Source organism: Cricetulus griseus, chromosome 2, assembly GCF_003668045.3.
Source record: "Cricetulus griseus strain 17A/GY chromosome 2, alternate assembly CriGri-PICRH-1.0, whole genome shotgun sequence".
Taxonomy (NCBI): Eukaryota; Metazoa; Chordata; class Mammalia; order Rodentia; family Cricetidae; genus Cricetulus; species Cricetulus griseus.
In genome coordinates this window covers 34,124,611-34,146,183 of record NC_048595.1, presented here as the reverse complement: position 1 = coordinate 34,146,183, position 21,573 = coordinate 34,124,611, and the positions used below count along the sequence as shown (strand labels likewise).

Below are 21,573 nucleotides of genomic sequence, written 5' to 3'. Positions count from 1 at the left end.
TCAATACAACATCGACCCCACAACAGACAGGTGTCAGGGCTGTGGACATACCAGCACTGTCAGCTCACCTGGGAAGGGAAGGCCATCCTCGACTTGCTGCACAGAGCTGTGGGTGGGCCTCACTGGGGCGAGGGTGGCCTGGCACTCTGTCAGCTCATACTGTCCAGAATTCAGCTCTTCCTTGGGGAAGAGTTCACTCTGGCTCACTTCCTGTGGTATTTCAAGACAGACTCGGTGTCGTTTTGTCCCTATTCGGTGCTTGGCAAGGCTGCAAGAGGAAGGGAAACCTAAGAACCCATCTGTACACCCTTTTCCCCAAACGCATTCACACATGCCAACACACAACCCAAAGCAAAGCCCATTCCATCGTCTGAAGAGTACAGATACTGCTGTCCACCTTGGACATCTACTATGAGGACTGAGACGGGGCATGCAGGATCTTTCACCTATGTGCACAGAGCCTCTGGCCCAGACCCTGATGAAGCCAGATGCCACTCCCCCTGAGCTGGTGTCTAGCTCCTACCACCATGTTTCTTTCAAAAAATACTTAGGTGATGCTAAGGAAAACTGACTCTGGGCCCAGCACAGGCTCACTACCCTCATTCCTTAGCAAGAACCACAAGGAAGTGCTGGCATCACCAGTGCATGGCTTCCAAAGCCTTTTCCAAGACCAGCCTGCATGTAGTACAAACAACACAACTTTCAAACTGTGGCTGTCACCTCCTTCCCCCAAGGCCAAGCCCACAAGCCTGCCCAGTACCTTCTCTTCACATCTCCCTCCTCGACCCCTTCCATGTCCTCTTCTGGGCACTCCTCATTCCCAGCTCTTGGGGGTAGTCCACTGTCCTTCAGAAACTCAGCAGCCTCTGGTGTGGGCAGAGTATGGTCGATAACAGTGCTGTCCTTCCCAGCTTTCCACAGTTTGTAGCGCTCAGGCTGGAACCTCCTCACAAACACATCCATGGAGATCTTCACCATATCTTTTCTGCAGGAGCACTGCCACAGGAGAGAAACAGTGAGAACACCTTGTCAGCTCCACCTCTCCATGTCCCACTCCTGCCTTCTAAGTAGACTAAAGCATTAGAAGGCTTAAAACCACACTGCTGGGGGTGGAACACAAGAGCAGGCAATGGAAGGGATATGACCAAGTATGTTTTTAACAGATATAAAAATGACATGATAAAGCAGGGTATAATAACGAATGCTTTTAATCCTAGCACTCAGGAGGCACAGGCAGGTGGATCTCTGAGTTTGAAGCCAGCCTGGTCTATGTAGTGAGTTCCAGAACAAACAGGGCTATATAGTGAAATCCTGTCTCAAAAAAGAGACAAGATTTGAAATCCATTATTTGTACAATAATATTCCAAATTTAATAGGCCAATTTTAGCCAATGCTAATGTTTTGGTTCCCAGGCTGAGGGCTCATTGTCCTGCAGAGCCTTCAAATTCAAGCTAACAGGAAAACAAAAATCAAATGCATAGCACTAGGGTCAAACAACCAAACCGAATAGGTCAAAGGAGATGGGTAGAGACAAAACCTGTACACATTTCCCCAGTGGTGAACAGCCAGCCACCTACCAATGAACATCTACCCAAGCTGGGACCAAACAGGAAAGTTTGCTATTTTGGGCCAACAGTCTAGGTCCCACTGCTGGTCTATAATAAAGCAAACCCCTAAGGGCTGTGCAAGAGAGAAATCTAACTCAGTAGTGGTGCATCCAAGAAGTGCAAGCTGTCTGGGAGGCTTAGGCAGGAGAATCACAACTTTTTATCTATTTATTTATCTTCTGTGTGCTTTGGTGTTTTGCCTGCATGTGTATCTGTGTGAAGGTGTTAGAACTCCTGAAGTTGGGGTGACGGACAGTAGTGAACTTCCATGTGGGTACTGGGACTTGAACCCAGTCCTCTGGCTTTCAAACACTGAGCCATCCCTCTAGCTCCCCCCAAATAAAACTTAAGGGGGGGGCTGAGGCTGGGAGTGGTGGTATATGTCTTTGATCATAACATTAAAGGCAGAGGCAGGAAGATCTCCTGTGAGTTCAAGGGCAACCTGGTGTAGTGAGACCCTGTCTTTTTTTTTTTTTCCAAATACAGGGTTTCTCTGTAGACCAGGCTGGCCTCACAGAGATCGGCCTGCCTCTGCCTCCCAAGTGCTGCCCGAAAAGACCCTGTCTTTACGAGACCACCCTGGTCTACAAGAGGAAGATCCAGGACAGCCTCCAAAGTCACAGAGAAACCCTGTCTCAAAAAAACAAAAAACAAAAAACAAAAAAAACAAAGACCCTGTCTTTAAAAAAACAACAACAAAAATGGCTGAGGATATAGCTTATCGGTAAACACTTGTTTAACATGCAAATACCCTAGGATATTAACAGTTAACAACACACACACACATTCACATGCTTGTAGAGTGAAAACCTTCAGCTAATTAAGGTAACCAGATCATGGTATGCAGTGGTTGCAAATAGCAGCCTCCTTGGAAGTGGTTCCTAAATGGGTTTCCCTATAGGACCTTGGGAGTCTATTCATGTTTTCTTAATTCAATGTTGTCCCCAATGTAGACTCTTGATAGGTACGCTGGGTACCTTTGGGAAGCCTCAGGGCACAGTGGCCAGGCTTCATATTGGCCAGGTTTCCCTATCCATTTCACCAAGCTGCAGAATAAGGAACACATGATTGAAGCCCTGCCTAAAGTCAGGTCCAAGTTTCCTGGCCACCAGAAGATCTGTATCTTAACGAAGTGGGGCTTCACCAAGTTTAATGTGGGTTAATTTGAAGACATGGTGGCTGAGAAGCCACTCATCCATGATAGCTAAGGGTCAAATACATCCCCAGTCATGGTCCCCTGGACAAGTGGAAGGCCCTACACTCCTGGGGTTATACACTGTACTGTCTTACACCCCACCAAATCATGTTCAATAATAAATGCCCATCCAGCCTGCTAAAAAATATCATTTTTTAAATTAAAAAAAAAGCCATAAATGGTGACATGCACCTATAATCCAACACTGCCTTGAGTTTGAAGCTAGCCTGGGCTACAATGGGAGTTTCAGGGCTATAGAGTAAGAGACAACAACAACAACAAAAAAAAACGAGCTTTTATGGACACACAATGCTGGCACTTCCTCACATCCTCAGCAACTGTTCCAGATTCCAACAGTCCAAAAAAAAGAAAACATGTTCAGACAAGAAGTTCCTCAATCAGACACTTTTGCCAATCGTGTTACAGAAGAAACCAAGTGGGCTTACCAGCACAGCTTGCTTGCCGTACTCAATCCATCGACGGGTAGCAAAGTTAGTGGATTCAGCACAGTTGAAGCCGTGGTTGAAGCCAGCATGATAACCATATGGGAAAGTGATCATAAACTCTCCCGCTTCCTGGGTCACCTGAACAAAAGTGGATTGAAAGCAGCTGCCACACATGGCAGAGGATAGAGCTGGGCTCCTGAGTGTCTCTTGGCCACCACTTAGCTGATCAACTAAGGATAAGTCAAAACTGCCAGGTCTTGAATTACATGCATGCTAAGATCCCAACTACCCATTCTTCCCAATTATTGCCCTGTGTGGAAGCTGCTGCCCTGCCCTCAGCAGCAGGAGAGAACATGAGCCACCCATTATCAACCTCCACCCCAGAGATAGGAACCACAGACTGAGCAAAGCTACGCCCACTGCTTTTGTGAGGACCACGGGCAGTCACCTTGTCAAAGGGAATGCCATACTTCTTCAGCATTAATGGGGAAATCAGGGTCATCTTGTGGCGGAGAAAGGCCTCACAGCTTTGAGCACTTCCTGGGAAAAAGCCTGTGTGAAAGGATGGAGGTCTGTGTTAATAGGAGGCTCTGCCCAAGCTTGGGGATCCTGAAGTCACTTCACATTTGCATATCTCAGGAATGACAAGGACAGTCACCAGAGTGATGCTAAGAGCACTGGAGGGACAGCTCAGCAGTTAAGAGCATTTACTGCTCTTACAGAGTACCAAGTTTTGTTACCAGCACTCATGATAGGCAGCTCACAAGCACCTAGAACTCCAGCTTCAAAGCAACCAACACCCTCTTCTGACTTCCACAAATGGTACTCACAAACACAGACACACAACACACTCAAGCACATAAATTAAAATTATAGTAAACAAAAAAAAAGGGGGGGGTTGTCACTGTGTAGCCAGGGACTCGAAGAGATCTGTCTGCCTTTACTAGGATTAAAGGTATCAGACACCATGCCTAGCCCCAAAAAAGAGAGAGAGGGAGGGAGGGGTGCCAATGCCGCTCCAGTTCTACACAGAGACCTCTGGAGAGCTGCCAGCTCTCCCAGGTGGTGGTTACCTGGGTAATCAGTCTGGCAGCGCTCAGACACTCAAGCTGCCTTTGTTCTTACAGAGCTGAGAACTACTTACGACCTTCTCCAGGCCCTGAAGACCAAGACTGCACCCCCAGCCTTTCAAAAGGGAGCATACCACATAGACAGTTTGATCTACTCAGGATCTCTCTCTCTCCTCTCTCTTTCTCTCCCTCCCTCTGCCCCCCCCCCCACCTCCACACACCCCTACATCTAAACAGTAACTCAATTTGGGCTTTCACATTTGGAACTTGGGGAGGAGAATCTGAGCAAGTCACTTCCTGGTGACTTGAGGTTTGGAGTGCTGGCAGCAGAGAGTAGAAAAAGGACCAAGACCTCCACAGACTAAGAAAGCCTCAGACTGGGCCTGTTCCACTAAGGTGTGCAATCTAGCAGCTGAGCTCATGCATCCACCCCACCTGCAGGCCTGTAAAAGGTCACAGGTCATCTGACCACAGAGAATGGACATTTCAAGGCAGGGAGTTAGACTGGAAAAGGCTGACCCTGTTTCCGGAGGGGATACAGTACCTTTGGCAAGACGTTCCAGGCGTTTCCCATGCTCAGGTGGAACAGAGTACCTGTAATCACATGGCAACATCAGACACCAGCAGAGGACAACAGGAAGAGGTGAGGGACCTGCGCTCATTCACAAACACCTTGGAGGAACAGATAGGATCCTGAGGCCTCCCAGGTCAAAGAAACCACCAATGTCTGAGGTGATGGGTATGCCAAATCCCCCAACCTGACTGTAACACATCACATGCATGTACTGACTTACACATCAAATACGTGTACTGGAATATGGTCCTACAACCCATAAATATATATATAATCACTATGTGCCAGCTACAGATATTTTTAGGGGGGAAGGGGTTGAGACAGAATCTCACTATGTAGTCCTGCCTTGCCTGGAACTCAATATGTAGACCAGGCTAGCCTCAAATTCAGAGATCTGCCAGTCTCTGCCTCCCTAGTACTGGGATTAAAGGTGTGTTCCACCATACAGAGCTTAAAATGTATTTTTCCTCAGAACACCTTGAGCAAAGCAAAACTAAAAGGCTGAGATAGGAAGATAAAGAATTCAAGGCCAGCTTGAGTTATACTGGGGACACTAAAAAAACAATCTATGGAAATGAGGTGTCCGACTTTAAGACAAAAGAGTAGAGAGCCCAAACAGAAGGATGAATTTATATCTTCTATGTTCAATTAACAAGACATGCACTGGATAAGAACTCACAGAACAGCCGGGCAGTGGTGGTGCACACCTCCAGCACTCGGGAGGCAGAGGCAGGTGGATCTCTGTGAGTTCGAGACTAGCCTGGTCTACAAGAGCTAGTTCCAGGACAGCCTCCAAAGCCACAGAGAAACCCTGTCTTGGGAAAAAAAAAACAAAACAAGAACTCACAGAACACTACGTCTCCTTCCTTCCTAAAGTACTCCATAATAAAAGTGTTTCATGGATGTTGGGGAAGGGCCATTACATCACTGTGAGGGTTTTCACAATGCTCCTGGAAAGGCCTGATGGAGAGGCTGGGGGAATGGGAAACATGGCGACCAAGGCCGTGGCCCTGTACTGCAGATGAGCCCATGTTTCTACCATACACTCATCACCCAATGACTAATTACTCCTCCATGCAATGTGGTGTCACCGGAGCTGCTCTTTGTGGAAAAACAAAGGAAATAAAACTACCTAAGACTATTTAAAACTCCCGGCACTCAGAAGGCAGAAGCAGGCAGATCTCTGAGTTCGAGGCCAGCCTGATCTACAAGAGCTAGTTCCAGGACAGCCTCCTAAAGCAATACAGAGAAACCCTGTCTTGAAAAACCAAACACACACACACACACACACACACACACACACACACACACACACACAACTTCTACAAAACTGCTGAACTTCCTATTCTGTTACCTTATTTTAACCTTCACAATTTGTACTGAAGACTATTTCAGTTCAGAACGGTGGGACACAGATGCGTCCTGGCACTGGAAGGCAGCACTGACCCAGGACTGTCCCCTGGATGCAGCACCATGGACTTCTAAGCACGCGTGCCCTCTGTCAATCAAAGCTGTGCACTGGCAGTTCAAGCCTGGGCAGTTACCCTTCTCCCCTCCTCCCTGTCTACCACCGCTCCCATTCCATCCAGCTCTGCCTCCTCCTTTCCAGGTCCCAGGCCTATTCTCACCTTCTAAAGCCGCCACTTGTACTCAGCCCATCTGCGTGTTCTTCCTTAGCCTTTCCTTCACCACCCTGTCACTTTTCTGCTTCCTGGTGTGTCCTGACCAGCCTCCTATCTGTGGGCCAAGTGCCTCACATCTGCTGCTCTCTGCTGTCACAGGCAGAGCCTCCACTAAAGGCCAAGAGCGAGAGATAGGGCAGTACTCGAACTGTTTCCCCTGACATGTGGAACGGGAACATGTTCAGCATAGCTGCATTGCTGCACACTAAATCACTTTTCTAAATCACTTTTCCGTAAGCAAAGAAATCTTCCTAACATATGAAGAGTAAATTTGATAAATGCTCCAGGAACTAGGCACAACAGTGTAGGCCTTAGATCCCAGCCCCTGGGAGCAGAAGCATGATGGGGGAGGTCCTTCTGTATGTATGTTTGTCTTATTGGTTGATAAATATAAAGTACCACTGGCCATTAGGGAAGCAAGTTAGGCAGGACTAGGAGTCGAGGAAGATTCTAGGAAATGTAGTAAAGAGAAGTCTTGTGATCCAGGCAGGAAGTGACATAGCAGGCAGACTCAGAATATAAGCAGGAACAAGCAGGAAATCCCTCTCTTCCTCCTCCTCTCTTCTCTGGGAGCCACCATGTGATCCTAACAAGAGAGTACGCATGCTGCCCGGGTCCTCAATCAGAATCTTTATAAAATATATAGATTAATAGTTATGGCTGATACTTAAGACAGAGATAGCAGATAAGAAATCCTAGTCATGGGTCAGCAACATTGGAACTAATATAACTAATATAAGTGTTATTTTGGGCGCCCACATGGCAGTGGGGCTCAGGCAGTTGGCAGAAAGATTTATCACTACAGAAGCAGGTGGGATGAGTTCGAGGCCAGCCTAATCTACAGAGTTCCAGGACAACCAGGGCTACACAAAGAAACCATGTCTCAAAAAGCAAAAAACTAAAAAAGCCTCAGACCAATGAGAAGAGGGAATCGGAAAGCATCAGCAAGCCTGGAACAGCCCCATGGAGTAAGTAACTCCACCAGCCTATGAAGCATGGTTCCATACATATTTAAACACTCTGTTCTCTAAACCCCTCTGTTCAGCCATGCATGGAGGCAAGTACATATTCATTCCAGCTGAAGCTGAAGCAGAACTATCTCAAGTTTAAGGTCCACCTGGGCCACAGGGTTGAGACCCTGTCCCGAACAACAAAACAACAAAGAACAAAAACAGGACTTGCTACCTAAGCTCCCCCAAAGAATGCCAGCTCCACCCCAAAGCTGGTACCCAGAATCCAGACTTCCCATGCATATGAAATTCAGAAGCCCCATGCTGACGGAAGTGTGGTGCTAATTAATTACAGGCTGACTTTACCAAGACTTTGGCTCTCCGAAGTGCAGGTAGTTGATGCTGTACAAGTCCATGTCTTCCGTATGCCAGGCAAACGATGTCTTCCACATGCCGAAGTACAGGTATGGGGTGTTCACCCCCTCAATGGTGATCCCACTCTCCTTCTCCACCAGATCCAGGATGGTCTTCAGCCGGCCAATATTCCACTCATCAACATGCTACCAAGGAAATAGAAGCTCAGGACACACACTTAAATGCAGGGGTCTTGGGTGACCTCTCACTACTGACTAAAATGTGGCATATCAAAACCACCGCATTCAAAATAAATAAATAGGCAAGCATGTAAGTGCACATCTTTAATCCCTGTATTCAAGAATCAGAGGCAGGTGGATCTTTATAAGTTCAAGACCAGTCTGGTCTACATAGCAAGTTCTAGGCAGCCAGGTCTACACAGTGAGACCCTGTCAGAAAAAAAAAGGGGGGGAGGGGGCGGTGATGGACACACGGACAGATGGAAGGTATGTAGGTAAAATTAGAAAATAAAAAGGTTGAAAAAATACAAAGTAAAATTTAAAAATAATTAAGAAAGGGCCAGTAAAATAGCTATCAACCCTGATGGCCTGAGTTCCACGCTCAGAACCCACGGTGTAAAGAGAGAATTGACTCTGGAATTGAATCCCCTGACCACATTCTTTCCCTAAGTTCTCATGGTCATCTCAGAACCCAGGCAGGTTCTGGAATGCTGCGCCCTGCTGTTCTACCTCCACCTCAGGGACTTACAGCCATCACCTTCTCCACCCTCCACTCCACCAGGTGTCCTTCCATGTGGACCTTGACACCCACTTCTTTCTGGACCTGTCCCTCACCATCCTGTCACCTTTCACATGTGACTCCCAAGCATCCAAACTGACATCAACAAACTTAGTATTAAAGTCAATCTGATAGTCCCTGAAAAGTCCCTGAAATTATAGGTTTTTTTATTTACCATAACCAGACACAAATATTCACCCTTCTACCATAGTAAGGCAATTTGCTAGCCCAAAAAAGCACTACATGCCAAGCCAGTAAAAGCAGTTAAAATAGCTGTTACAGAATCTCACTGGGAAGAGCTCTGAAATCCAAATACACTTCTCCTCTTCAATCCCCACCCTTCCATCTGATTAGTCAGAGCCTCTTCCTGCAGAAACCACACTGCTCCCTCTCCCCCACCCTTTCAAGAGCTCATCACCTACCACCCACAGACTATGCACAAGCCCTGAAAAGAACACCACAGCACCCAATTCATATGCAGTGTGGGAGACACAAAATTCAGTCACATGCAGAACTGCAACAAGGAAGAGAGGACCACGAGTCGGTGGAAGAGAACTGGTCTGTTCATATGCCCATTCACCAGCTTTCAAGCACCTACTGTGTGCCTGGCAAAGAACCTACTGTGCGCCAGGCAAAAACTGTAGGGTTCTTAGTGGCCTCACCTTTTCATAGAGCGTACCATTCACATCTGCACCATAGATGGGAGGGTTGAACGTGAGGTTTTTCCAGTATTTACGCTCAAGTTCTTCAAATTCACTATATCGTGGGGTACAGTACCTTCCAAAGATAAAATACAGATGTTAGTCATTTACAGGTCCCACAAAACCATGTTCGAATACTCGGTCCTCAGTTGGTAGAACTGGGAAGGATTAGGAAGTGTGGCCTTACTGGAGGAGGTGTGTCCTTAAGGGACAGCTTGAGAGCTTCACAAGCCTGTCGATCCCCCAGTGTGCTCTGACCCCTCTTGCCATCTGAGGTGTGCACTACCAGCTGTCCTGCCACCATGCCTTTGCTCCATCATCACAGACTCTAGCCCTCTGAAACCATAAGCCCAATTAAGCACTTCTTTTATAAGTTGCCTTGATCACTGTGCTTTTATTACAGCAACAGAAAGGTAACTAAGACAACAGGAGAATAAGTTTATTAGGTATTATGAGCCATACACTATTTCAGGGACAAGTAAACATTTCAAAAGAACAACATGCAAGGCTGGGAATGTAGCTCAGTAGATAACAGTGTTTCCCTAGCATGCATAAAGCTCTGGTTCAAACCAGGCATGGTCGTACATGCCTGCAACCCCAGCATGCGGGAGGTACGCAAAGAATCAGAATGAGGTCATCCTCTGCTACGTAAGACACTGTCTCAGAGAAACAAAACAGGGGCTGAAGAGATGGCTGTGACTCACAACCATCCGTAATTCCAGTTCCAGGGGATCTGACACCCTCTTCTGGCCTGGGCTAGTACTTAGTATGCAAACAAACATACAGGCAAATACCCTTACAAATAAAATAAAAAGATTAGAACTTAAAAAATATCCCTTCCTTTGAACCTCTCTGAAGTTGTTTTCTTCCCTTTTCTTTAATAGATCTGTATTTGCTCTGCTTTACAAAACAAACAAGCAAACAATCTTGGCCTTCTAAGCCATAACACGGTCCCATCTACACACTCAGGAGATCAGATAGAATCACCACACGAGTCAACGCCAGCCTGGGTTACCTGGGTTACAGTCTATTCCAGGCCAGTCTAATACACAGCATCTCCCTCTGGAGGCCAGGAACAGGAAGAAGCTGGGGGAAGGTCACAGGCACAGATGTGAACCCACTTCCCTTAGGAACATAATATCCTCACCTCTCTGGAGAGGCTGTCACACCCTGCAGATTCTAGAGTGACGTGGGAACTTACAAGGGCTTACAAACACAAAAACCAAAGACACAATTCCAGCCACACCCACACGCCAAACCCTCCAGGACGTAGACAGTAGAGGCCATGGAACAACACCAGTGTGTCTACACTGATGGCAAGGAAACTGCTCCTAATAGCTCAATAGTCACTGCTGTATTTCCATTATCCTCCCAGAGTCTAACAGATAATCAAAGGGACTAAACACAGTATTCTAGGAAAAATACTTAGCAACAATAGAAATTAGAGCCAACAGGGTGGAGGGTGAGAATGTAGCTCAGTGGTAAAAGCTTGCTTGAGGCCCTAGCAACACACATAAAAAAGTAGATAAAATTTTTAAAAATTTTTGTTTAAAGCACACTGGGGTGAAGGTGATAAGCTGGGTAATTTAACAATAAAAATTACATGAAGAAAAGAAAAACTGACATGTAATGACAAGCAGAGATGACAAGAGGCTGGAGACATGGCTCAGCAATTAAGAGCACTGGCTACTCTTTTAGGACCCGGATTAGATTCCCAGCACCCACATGATGGCCCACACTAGGTGGAACTCGAGTCCCAAGCATTCTGATGTCCTCTTCTGGCCTCCGAGGGACCAGACATGCATGTGGTACACACACGTACAGCAGGCAACACAAACACACACATACACACACATCCAAGTTTTTTGGTTTTGTTTTTTTTTTTTAAAAAAAGAGATGACAGAGAGGAACATGAAGTCTTGATGGACCCTGTGTGGAAAGAAGCAGGTAAGCTTGGCCCAGGGCACAGCTGAGAGTGGGCATGAGGGATGACTCAGACTTCCGTCCATGGCACCACACAATTCTTCAGACTTTTGCCTAAATTCACCCACTAGCCAAAAAGCTGGCCAGCGATGTAGATGTTTTAAGAGTTTTCAACAAACCCAAGATGAAAAAGCGAAGAGTCAAAGACACCTGGGGTGGGAGGGAGGGCAATGATAAGGTACCCAGGTGTGAAGATGGAAAACTCAAGACTTAAAACTGTCCTTGCTCAGTGAAGGTGCAGCTCTAACTGTCAGACTTTTCAAGGCCAGCAAGACTGGGGAATGAAGAAAGGGAAAGGAAGGAAGGGATCCCCATGGGTCCTCAGGCTTGAGCAAAGAGGCAAGTGAGATGCTCAGGGAAGATACTTAGAACAGAGTGCAATACCCGTAACAGAACTCATCTCTGGGAGCGTGAGTGAGACTGAGAGCTGAATCTTTTTTTGTTTGTTTGTTTTTGTTTTTGTTTTTGGAGACAGGGTTTCTCTGTGGCTTTGGAGGCTGTCCTGGAACTAGCTAGCTCTTGTAGACCAGGCTAGTCTCGAACTCACAGAGATCCACCTGCCTCTGCCTCCCGAGTGCTGGGATTAAAGGCGTGCGCCACCAACGCCTGGCTCGAGAGCTGAATCTTAAAAGCAGCCAAGGCAAAAAGAATGCTTGCAAACAGCAGAGTAAGCAAAGACAATGGGAAGAAAATACAGCAAGAGGAGTTGAGGAGGGCTAGCGAACAGTAACCAGCGTGGTAATTATTCACTCACATTTTCTGTGTGGGTATTATCCAGCAGTGGGGACACAGTGCTGGTTGCACATGACAGACAGAAGGGGAATGGAAATGACCAAAGCCACTTCCCAACAAGAAGGTGAAATGGATATATCCAGAAAAAGTTCCTTTTGCCTCACCTCCAACTTTCTCCTCTACAACTATGCAATTTCCCAGAGTCAAAAACACACCACACTGCTGGGGCTGGAACTTTAGATGATGTGTCTGTGTAAGAAGCCTTGGGCTCCATCTTCAGCACTAACAAAAATGTTTTAATTAAAAAACAAACAAACCAAAAACCCTACTACAACTGAGGCAAAAGATGGCTCAGCAGTTAAGAGCGCTCACTGATCTTGCTGGAGACTTGAGTTCAGTTCCCAGTACCCACAATGGGTGGCCTCCAACTGCCTGATTCTTCAGTTTCACAGAAAGGGTAGCTATATGGAGTACACATAAACACATACAGAAACACACAAAAATAAGATAATTTCTTTCTTTCTTTTTTTTTTTTTTAGATGAGTGAGATACATAACTCTGGCTGGCCTGAACTTGCTGTATAGACCAGTGGGACCTGAAACCCAGAGATCTGCTTGAGTCTGCCTCCCAAATGGCATTATTAAAGGCATGTACCACCATGCTGGTACAATAAAATGAATCTTGTTTTGGTTTTTGGGGGCCCGGTTTTGAGACAAGGTTTCTCTGTATAACAGCCCTGGCTGTCCTGAAATCACTTTGTAGACCAGGCTGGCATTAGGAGGTGTGTGCTACCATGCCTGGCTTTAAAAAAGTACTGGGAGGGGAGAAATGGTTCAGTGGTTAAGAACACTTGTTCTTGCAGAGGACATAGAGCCAATTCCAGCACCTGAATGGTGCCTTAAACCTCTGTAACTCCAGTTCCAGGGAATTCAACATGCACTTCTGACCTCTGTAGGCATGAGGCATGCAAGTGATACACAGACATTCATGCAGACAAAATACCTGCACACTAAAATAAAAATTAAAAAGAAAATTTACTGCTAGTGATGAGAAAACAGCAGAACCACTTTATATAAGAACAAGGGCGGGGGCTGGAGAGATGGCTCAGTGGTTAAGAGCACTGCTTGTTCTTCCAAAGGTCCGGAGTTCAATTCCCAGCAACCACATGGTGGCTCACAGCCATCTGTAATGAGATTTGATACCCTCCTCTGGCCTGCAGGCATACATGCAGACAGAACACTGTACACATAATAAATAAATCTTAAAAAAAAAAAAGAACAAGGGCCAGCAAGATGTTTCAGTGGATAAAGTGACTACCTCCAAGCTTGATGACCTGAGTTTGATCCCTGGGACCCACATGGCAGAATGGGTCTGTGACTCTCACTGCTGTTCTTCTGATTTCCACACAAGTGCCACAGCATGCATGCTCACATACTCCCACAATAAATTAATTAAAAGAACATGGACCGCTGGGCAGTGGTGGAGCACGCCTTTAATCCCAGCACTCAGAAGTCTGTGAGTTTGAGGCCAGCCTGGGCTACAGAGAGAATTTCAAAACAGTCTCAAAACAAACAAACAAATAAACAAAAGAACAGAAAGGGAAACTAATGCCTGAACCAAATAAGTGTTCTTCAGTAATACAGCTATAAAGAAGCAATCCCAGGACCAGAGAGATGGCTCAGTGGGCAAAAGTACTTTTTGACAAGCCTGACTATCTGAGTTCGATTCCCATAACCCATGGAAAGGTGGAAGGAGAGAACTGACTCCTGAAAGTTGTCTGAGATCTGTATTCATGTATGGCATGCATACACTTACACATATTTACCCATAAATAAAATAAGGTGTGTGCCTTTAATCCTAAGGCTTGGAGTCAGCAGCAGGAGGATCTCTTTGAATTCAAAGCCAGCCTGTTTTACATAACCAGTTTCAGGTTAGCCAGGGCTACAAAGTGAGACCCTGTCTCAAAATTAAATAAAGTTTAATTTTTTTTTTTAAAGAAGCAATACTAGGCCTAGATGTTAAGATGGGGGGGTTATTTTTATTTGCTGAGCCTAAAGCATATGCCTACAACTGCTGCGCTTGGAGGATGAGGCCAGGCTAGGCTAACTACACAGCAAAATGTGTCTCAAACACAAAGCAGAACAAAATGGAAAAACCAAAAAGGGTATTCCCACTCACTTATCACTATTGGCGATCTTGCGGAATTCTCGAACAGTCATGGCTTTTTTCTGTATGTTATACTGAGTGAAGAGTCCAGACTGACCAGTCACCAGCTGCTGGATGGGTGCAGGGATGACGAGGTCATCAATGTCATCATAGGATGTTCGTGGCTTCCATTCTTTGGGAGGAACGACCTACAGGGAACACAGACATGGAGGCAGGTGAGAATCTAACAAGCCAGAATCTAGCAAGACACCATTCAAACTAGACACCCATTTCACCAGAAAGTAACTCTGACTTACCTATGTTCCTCCAAACCCAGGAAGTCACACTGTCAAGCTCACACTGATCATCCTATAATCTAGCTCAGTGACCTAAGCAAAACATTACTTGTAAACCTAGACACCTTATCAGGTTGAAGAGTTGATTCTTGAACAGCCTAGCACTCTTTAGCAAACAAAGCCACATAAACAGGTGTGCTGGCAGATGTCGGTCAGTGTAGTACTTCAGGCTGTCTCCTGTTTGAGACCAGCATAACTACCTAGCCCACTCTAAGCTAGCCTATGCTACCAGTAAGACCCTGTCTCAACCAAGAAAACAGTAGTTAACATGAGTTTTATGAAAGAAAAATGGATATGTATCATAAAAAATACAGCTTTTATATAAAATCTAGGAAGTATGTACATTTATTAAACTCCCTCCCCCAGATGTGTTAAAAGCTACACCGTGGGCCCTGCAAGTCCTAACAACTCTTTGAACCTCAAAAGAGCCATTTGCACTAGAGTCAAGACAGCTTTCAGGAGTTTCAGAGAAGACACAAGGTCCAAGACTAGTCCTTAGCTTTGTAACTCAAAGTCCTTGTTTTTTTCTGTAGAGTTTTTTCTTTTTCTTTTTTCCATATCAAAAAGTAAGGGCTGGAAAAACAGCCCTAAGGGGCTGGGTGTGGTGGTGCACACCTTTAATCCCAGCAGTCGGGAGTCAGAGACAGGCGGATCTCTGTGAATTCAAAACCAGCCTGGTCTACAGAGCAACTTCCAGGGCAGCCTCCAAAGTAACAGAGAAACCCTGTCTCCAAACCCCGTCACCCCCCAAAAAAATAAATACAGTGTCCTTACTGTGGGGTACACAGACAACCTTGACTGTGACTGAATATATGAAGGGCTAATTTGACTAGGGATGGAAAAGATAACCCTAATTCAGTACACAGGGAGACAGGAAGTACAAACTAGAAACCAATTCCAAACTACAAGGGCCAGGATACTCTTGGGGTCTGGCCAGTGCCTTCTCTCCCTTGAAGAAAGTAGCCATGGGAAACCAAATTCTATCAAGTGCACGATGAGAGATAGGTGGGGAAACAACTGGTACTAGGTAAAATCCTAGAAAGCACCTAGCCCCCACAAGAGTCCTGAAGCACGAGGCCAGGCCTGGAGACAATGGCTGTTCCCTTTCCTGCCCCATCACCCTAATCGTGCACTGTGCACACTGACCTTAGCAAGGAATAGCACACCCTAACTCTCAGTACAACTCAGTTCAAGTTTTCATTTAGGAAAAAATATATATATACACACACAGACACACACACACACACACACACACACACACACACACACACACACACAGTATATTTCATCTTTAGGAACCCAAAAAAATGACTGCAACAGTCTGTGTGAAAGGATGAGGTTGGGTGGGAGGACGGGGAGGGACAACATTGATTCAATACACAGAGAGAAAATGAGTGCAGATCAGAAACTAATTTCCAATTACAAAGACCAGAAATGCTCTTGTAATGGATGCCTAAACAGGTTAGCTGTCCAGCTCCTTACCTTGGCTAGCCCAGCCCGATGAGCTCCTTGGGATTCTATGTAGGCAATGTATCTGCTGAAGTTCCGGAACTCTTCCATGGTGGGGTAAAAGGTCATTATCCGAGCACTGGGATTCAAGGTTTCCGATTCAGAAGCCATTTTTTCCTTTTCTTAATGTTGATTTGGATAAAAATCTGAAGTAGTTAAGGGAACAAAATTAAACAAGGAAACCGCCTCTAGGATAGTTATTTACATGAACTGGTTAGAAAGAATGGGAGACAGCCAAAAGGTGACTAGAAGCCTGTAATCCCAGCATGAGGGAGGGGGCAAGATCTAGAGTTTGGAAGCCAATCTCTACAAGGTATTTTGTCAAGCAAAAAACAAAACAACAGATATGTCAGGATGTTGTGGCACACCCCTTTAATCCCAACATTCAGGAGGCAAAGGCAGGTGGATCTCTGAGCCTGGTCTACAGAGTGAGTTCCAGGATAGCCGAGGCTCCCCAGAGAAACCCTCTCTCAGAAAAGCAAAAACCAAAACAAAACAAAAACCTGATGTATCAAACTGTACATATACAGATCTCACTTGATACATAGACACCATTTCAGCTAAAAAAGAAACTATCACTTAGTTATTGGTCCTATGTGAAAATACAGCTGACCTACCTACCTTTTAATTCTACCCTGACTGCTTCAAGTTACTCCCTTATTTATGTATCTCTGGCTGTCCTGAACTCCATTTGTAGACCATGGCGGCTTCAACACCCTGGCAGTAATCCCTTCATTATAAGCAAACTTCAACATGATCTAAAAAGCTTCATATTGGTTCTTTTTTTCTAGGGTACAGCTTTATAAGATTTTAAATATCTGAAAAGTAACTTGGGTGCAGGTTATAAAGTTTCAGGGCTAAAAAGTACCTTGACACACAGTATGCTATGAGTTTAAAATACTACAGTCAGCGTGGTGATTGCATACACCTTTGGTGGGGGAGGGGAACAGAAACCCTGTCTCAAAGGAAAAACAAAACAAAAAAACCCATACTCCTTAATCCCAGCACTCGGGAGGCAGAGGCAGGCGGATCTCTATGAGTTCGACACCAGCCTGGTCCTACAAGAGCTAGTTCCAGGACAGCCTCCAAAGCCACAGAGAAACCCTGTCTGGGGGGGGGGGGGACCAACAAAACAAAAAAACCCATACATATAAAACACTACAGTGAAATTGTTCTATCTACATCAAAACAGTTTCAGCAGTATTCAATGAAGTCAAGCTTGGCTCAACTGCACTGAAACCAGAATTCACAAGACAAAATTTAAACAGACAACGAGCAGGCAATACAGGGCAAACTTCCTAACTGCAGAGGGAAAATACATAATTATTTTTGGATAAGGACCTCAAATAAGCAGGCAGATCCTACTCCCACTGTTGGTAAAATAAAGTATTACCACAACTGGAAAAAGACAATGCACACTAAAAAGCCCGTTTAGAAGCAAAACTAGTATGTCCTCACCCACAGCCCAAGAATTTTGCTTCTCCCAAACCACTGATACTCCTGCTATATGGAAGGAAACTACCTACAACCTTCCAGCATGGAGTAAAACCATCCAAGATAGCAGACAATGCCACAGAAACTCTTTAGGGTAGTTCTAGTTAGGTGTTTTTCATGAACTTTGCATGACTGGAATACTGTTATCCCTGTTTTACATACCCGGAAATGTGCCCCACAGTCCCCTCCCTGAGGCACTTTTCACCACCTTCTGCTACCTCACCCCTAATAGCCACCTGAACTTTGCAACAGAATATTCAAGTGTGGTCGGGAACCTGACGCCTACTTAACCTGGGAGTTTTCCCTCTAAAAGAAAAACTTCAAAATATTCTACTTTTGAAAATTTTACAAAAATATAAATACCAAACTGGGCCCCTTCCCCTGGGCTTCAACGGGGGGGCATAATGGTGCTTCGTTCGCCTCTGGCCCGATTTATCTTTGTGTGCCCAGAACCCAGAACAATGCATGCCACAAAGTAGGCACTCAATAACTGCTGAATAACTCATTTCCTCTGCTCACTTCAGTGGATCGTCCCGTTTCTTTAACCCTAGGATTCCCTTTCTGCAATATATTCCCTAGGGGAAATCTGGTCCGAAACACCTTCCCACCCGCATTCAGCAACAAAGCAAGAGTCCAGGGTTCTAGAGTGAAAACTCCGAATACTGACCCGGTCTCTGCCACTATTTAACTACATGACCTTGGCTGTGTGAGTAGGCTGGATGAGCCTCAGTTTCTCCACCTGCAAAATGGGGATCCCAAATTGCAGATCGATATTAACAACTCAGATGATGCAAGCAAAACCTAAACGCTAGGCCTGGTACTTAAGCACTCCATAAAGGCAGCTGTTGCAAACAGTGACCTGAAACTCCCACACTCTCCGCCCCCGCAGCCACCCCCGCGGCATCCATCCCAAAGCAGCCCAGGTTCCCAGTGTCCCCACACCTCACACTTACACACACAGCCCCTCCCGGCCCCACCGCCTAGGCAAGGGAGGCCCGGCCGCAGGAAGAAGAAAATAAGGCCCAGTGGGCCCGCCCCCCTCTCCCGACGTCCATTGGTCACTAGAGATTGGAAAGGACCAATCACAGAACTCACTTTAGGAACTCCCTTTTCTATTGGTTAAGAGACATGTCGATCACTTAGCAGAGAAAGACCCACCCCGCCACCCTCCCCCACCGGAGATTGTGATCACGGTTGTGGCAGCATCAAACCCAAAGGGATCCAAAGGCCCATGGCTCTCACCTGAAGCCTAAAGCCCTGGCAGGGCTCAGGCTCCGCTTCTGCTGTCGCCACTCGCCGGTCCCACTGTCTTTCTTGAGGGCGAAAGAGAAAGCTCCGCCTCCTTTAAAGTCAGACTCTGCGCAGCCTCGCAAAACCCCATAGTCAACCAATCCGAGGGTGACTTTAAGCCCTTACCCAGCCAATGAGTATTCACTACTGCTGCTCAGCGTCTGGGACTCTGAGTTCATTTAGCCTATGAGAGCCGGCTCTGGGCTGTTGCCAGGAGAAAACGCTGAACCTCTCGGGACTGCGGCCACTGAGCATCTGAGCTGGATCCGGAGTTCGCCAATAAGAAGCTGACTCAGACCTCCATAGCTAATCAGGGTGGAAAGAGGCGAGCACCCCAAAATGGGCCGGCCGGTAAAAGAGGAAGGGTGAGCAGGTGATTATAGGATGTTTTCTTGGAGTAACCCCTTTGCCTAAGATGTAAAGGCGATGGAGGACCTCCGGGAAAGTTTCAAAAGTCAAGGAATCCCGAGAACGTGACCAGCCTATCCGAGTTTGTCCAGGACTCTCAGTTCTAAAAGTCCTGCGTTCTCAGAAGCCAGCCGGCAAGGCGGGGGAGTTGCTCCAAGAGGAGGAGCCCTTGAGGGTCATTAGAACAGGACCTGGAGGATGGTATCTCTGGGGTTCTTAAAAAGCAGCTCCCCTTGAGCAAGGGGTTATTAGCAGATCTGGGGCAAAAAGAGTGATTCTAGGAATCATTAGAGACATTTTAGGAGGGCGAAGGGAATCCCTAGAAGTCATTAGGAGCAGTTCCTGAGAGGCTGCGGACTTCAATATATTAGAGTTCCCAGATTGCCAAAGACGAAGAGGAAAGATATGTTAACAGAACACCTTTGTAGATCAAATAAGGAAGAGAACTCACATGAACAAAATTCCCAATAGCATTGGACAAGTTGTATTGTGCCTGAACTGCTTTCAAAACCAACCTCTCGACAGGCAGTTGTGGCGCACACCTTTAATCCCAGCACTGGGGAGGCAGAGGCAGGCGGATCTCTGAGTTTGAGGCCAGCCTGGTCTACAGAGCGAGTTGCAGGACAGACAAGGCATAAGCTTTAAGACTGGGAGAGAATCAACATCCACAAGTTCACAAGCTGTCCTCCTACTTAGGACACACACTGAATATAATTTTGTGTTAATTTTTCAAGACAGGGTTTCTTTGTGTGGGACCCTGGCTGTCCTGGAACTCACAGGGATACCTCTGCTCTGCCTGGCAAGTGCTGGGATTAAAGTTGTGCGCCACAACCGCCCGGCACCCATGCCTGAATTTTCAACAAGAAGAAATTCAGGAGTTGAAATGGCAAGAGTTTACCAATGTTAACTAAAAGTAGATACTACATAGAATGCTATGGGTCAATGAACTGGATACATACTTGGTGAAAATAAATTGTTTAAAAAAAGTTAGAGGCCGGACGGTGGTGGGACACACCTTTAATCCCAGCACTCGGGAGGATCACTGTGAGTTTGAGGCCAGCCTGGTCTACAGAGTGAGTTCCTGTCTGGAAAAACAAAACAAACAAAATACCCTGTCTTGAAAAACCAAACAAGGACAGTCAGTGGTGGTGCATGCCTTTAATCCCAGCACTTGGGAGGCAGAAGCAGGTGGATCTCTGAGTTCAAGACTGACCTGATCTACAAGAGCTAGTTCCAGGACAGCCTCCAAAGCCACAGAGAAATCCTGTCTCAAACTCTCCGCCCCCCCACACACACACACAAAAGAAAAGAAAAGGACTTTTTTTTTGCGAGTGGTGGGGGGACTGGGGAGGACAGACACGACATATTTCCAGACAAGGTTTCTCTGTGTAGTTTTGGAGCCAGTTCTGGCACTTTGTAGACCAGGCTGCCCTCAAACTCAGATAGATCTGACTGCCTTCTCCTCCCAAGTGCTGGGATTAAAGGTGTGTGCTAGGAACGCCATGCCTTGAATTCTTAAATGTAAGATTCTTCTGCTCCTACTGCCTGGGACTAGAGAGATGGTTCAGTGGTTAGGAGCATATACTTCTCTGGCAGATGGACCGAAGAGTTCAGTTCCCAGCACCCCAGTCTGGTGGCTCACAACTACCTGTAATTCCAGCTTGGAAGGCTATAGCTTCCACTAGCAACTGCACTCCCATGCACATGCCCCCCCCCACACACACACAGTGCATGCATGCATAAACATAATTTAAAATGATAAACCTTAAAAATATAATTACCAAAATACTTTGTCTAATTTTGGAGCATTTTTATCCCTTCAGTAAACGCCTCCATCATTTCTAGTGCCTATTTACAACTGATCTGAGCTCCCACCCCAGCTGAGGGAACAAGCCCCTGTGTAGATTTGCCTCTTCTAGTTGTTTCCTGTAAATAGAGCCATACAGTGTTCAGTTGGTCCTTTGTGTCTGGCTTCTTTCACTGAGCATAATGTCTTTTGGAGAGTCACCCATGTTGTACTTGCATCAGTGTTTCCTTCCTTTCTGCTGTTGAATAGCATCCCATTGTGGTATTGATTGACATCTGGATTGTCTCCACTTTGGGGCTGTTATGAATAGGGCTGCTATGAACATTTATGCACAAGCCTTTGTGTGAATGTCTGTTTGCATTTCTCTTGGGTAGATAACTAGAGTGGAATAATTGCTGGGTTGTATAGGAAATTTGTGTTTATCTTTTAAAGAAACTGAAAAAGCTGTTTTCAAAAATGTTCATTCCCCATT

The 21,573-nt window shown here is 46.0% G+C and overlaps 1 protein-coding gene and 1 pseudogene across 2 annotated transcripts in view; one reads left to right on the top strand and one right to left on the bottom strand.

Annotated features, from left to right (window-relative positions):
• Kdm4a (lysine demethylase 4A) overlaps positions 1-18,993 on the bottom strand; it is a 48,865-nt gene extending 29,872 nt beyond the window's left edge. Inside the window, exons 1-10 of one of the 2 annotated variants that reach the window (XM_027399024.2) lie at positions 18,839-18,993; positions 16,076-16,248; positions 14,271-14,446; positions 9,339-9,453; positions 7,891-8,084; positions 4,863-4,912; positions 3,697-3,800; positions 3,249-3,386; positions 761-996; positions 69-268 (exon numbers count right to left, since the gene is read on the bottom strand). In XM_027399024.2, coding sequence (XP_027254825.1) covers positions 69-268; positions 761-996; positions 3,249-3,386; positions 3,697-3,800; positions 4,863-4,912; positions 7,891-8,084; positions 9,339-9,453; positions 14,271-14,446; positions 16,076-16,213 — 1,351 coding nt within the window. In that variant the 5' untranslated portion in view covers positions 16,214-16,248; positions 18,839-18,993. Of the gene's footprint in view, positions 1-68; positions 269-760; positions 997-3,248; positions 3,387-3,696; positions 3,801-4,862; positions 4,913-7,890; positions 8,085-9,338; positions 9,454-14,270; positions 14,447-16,075; positions 16,249-18,549; positions 18,637-18,838 lie in introns of those variants that run through there. The other variant, XM_027399023.2, reaches the window with a different exon arrangement.
• On the top strand, positions 2,418-2,525 carry LOC113833911 (annotated as a pseudogene).
• Positions 18,994-21,573: the final 2,580 nt, after the last annotated feature.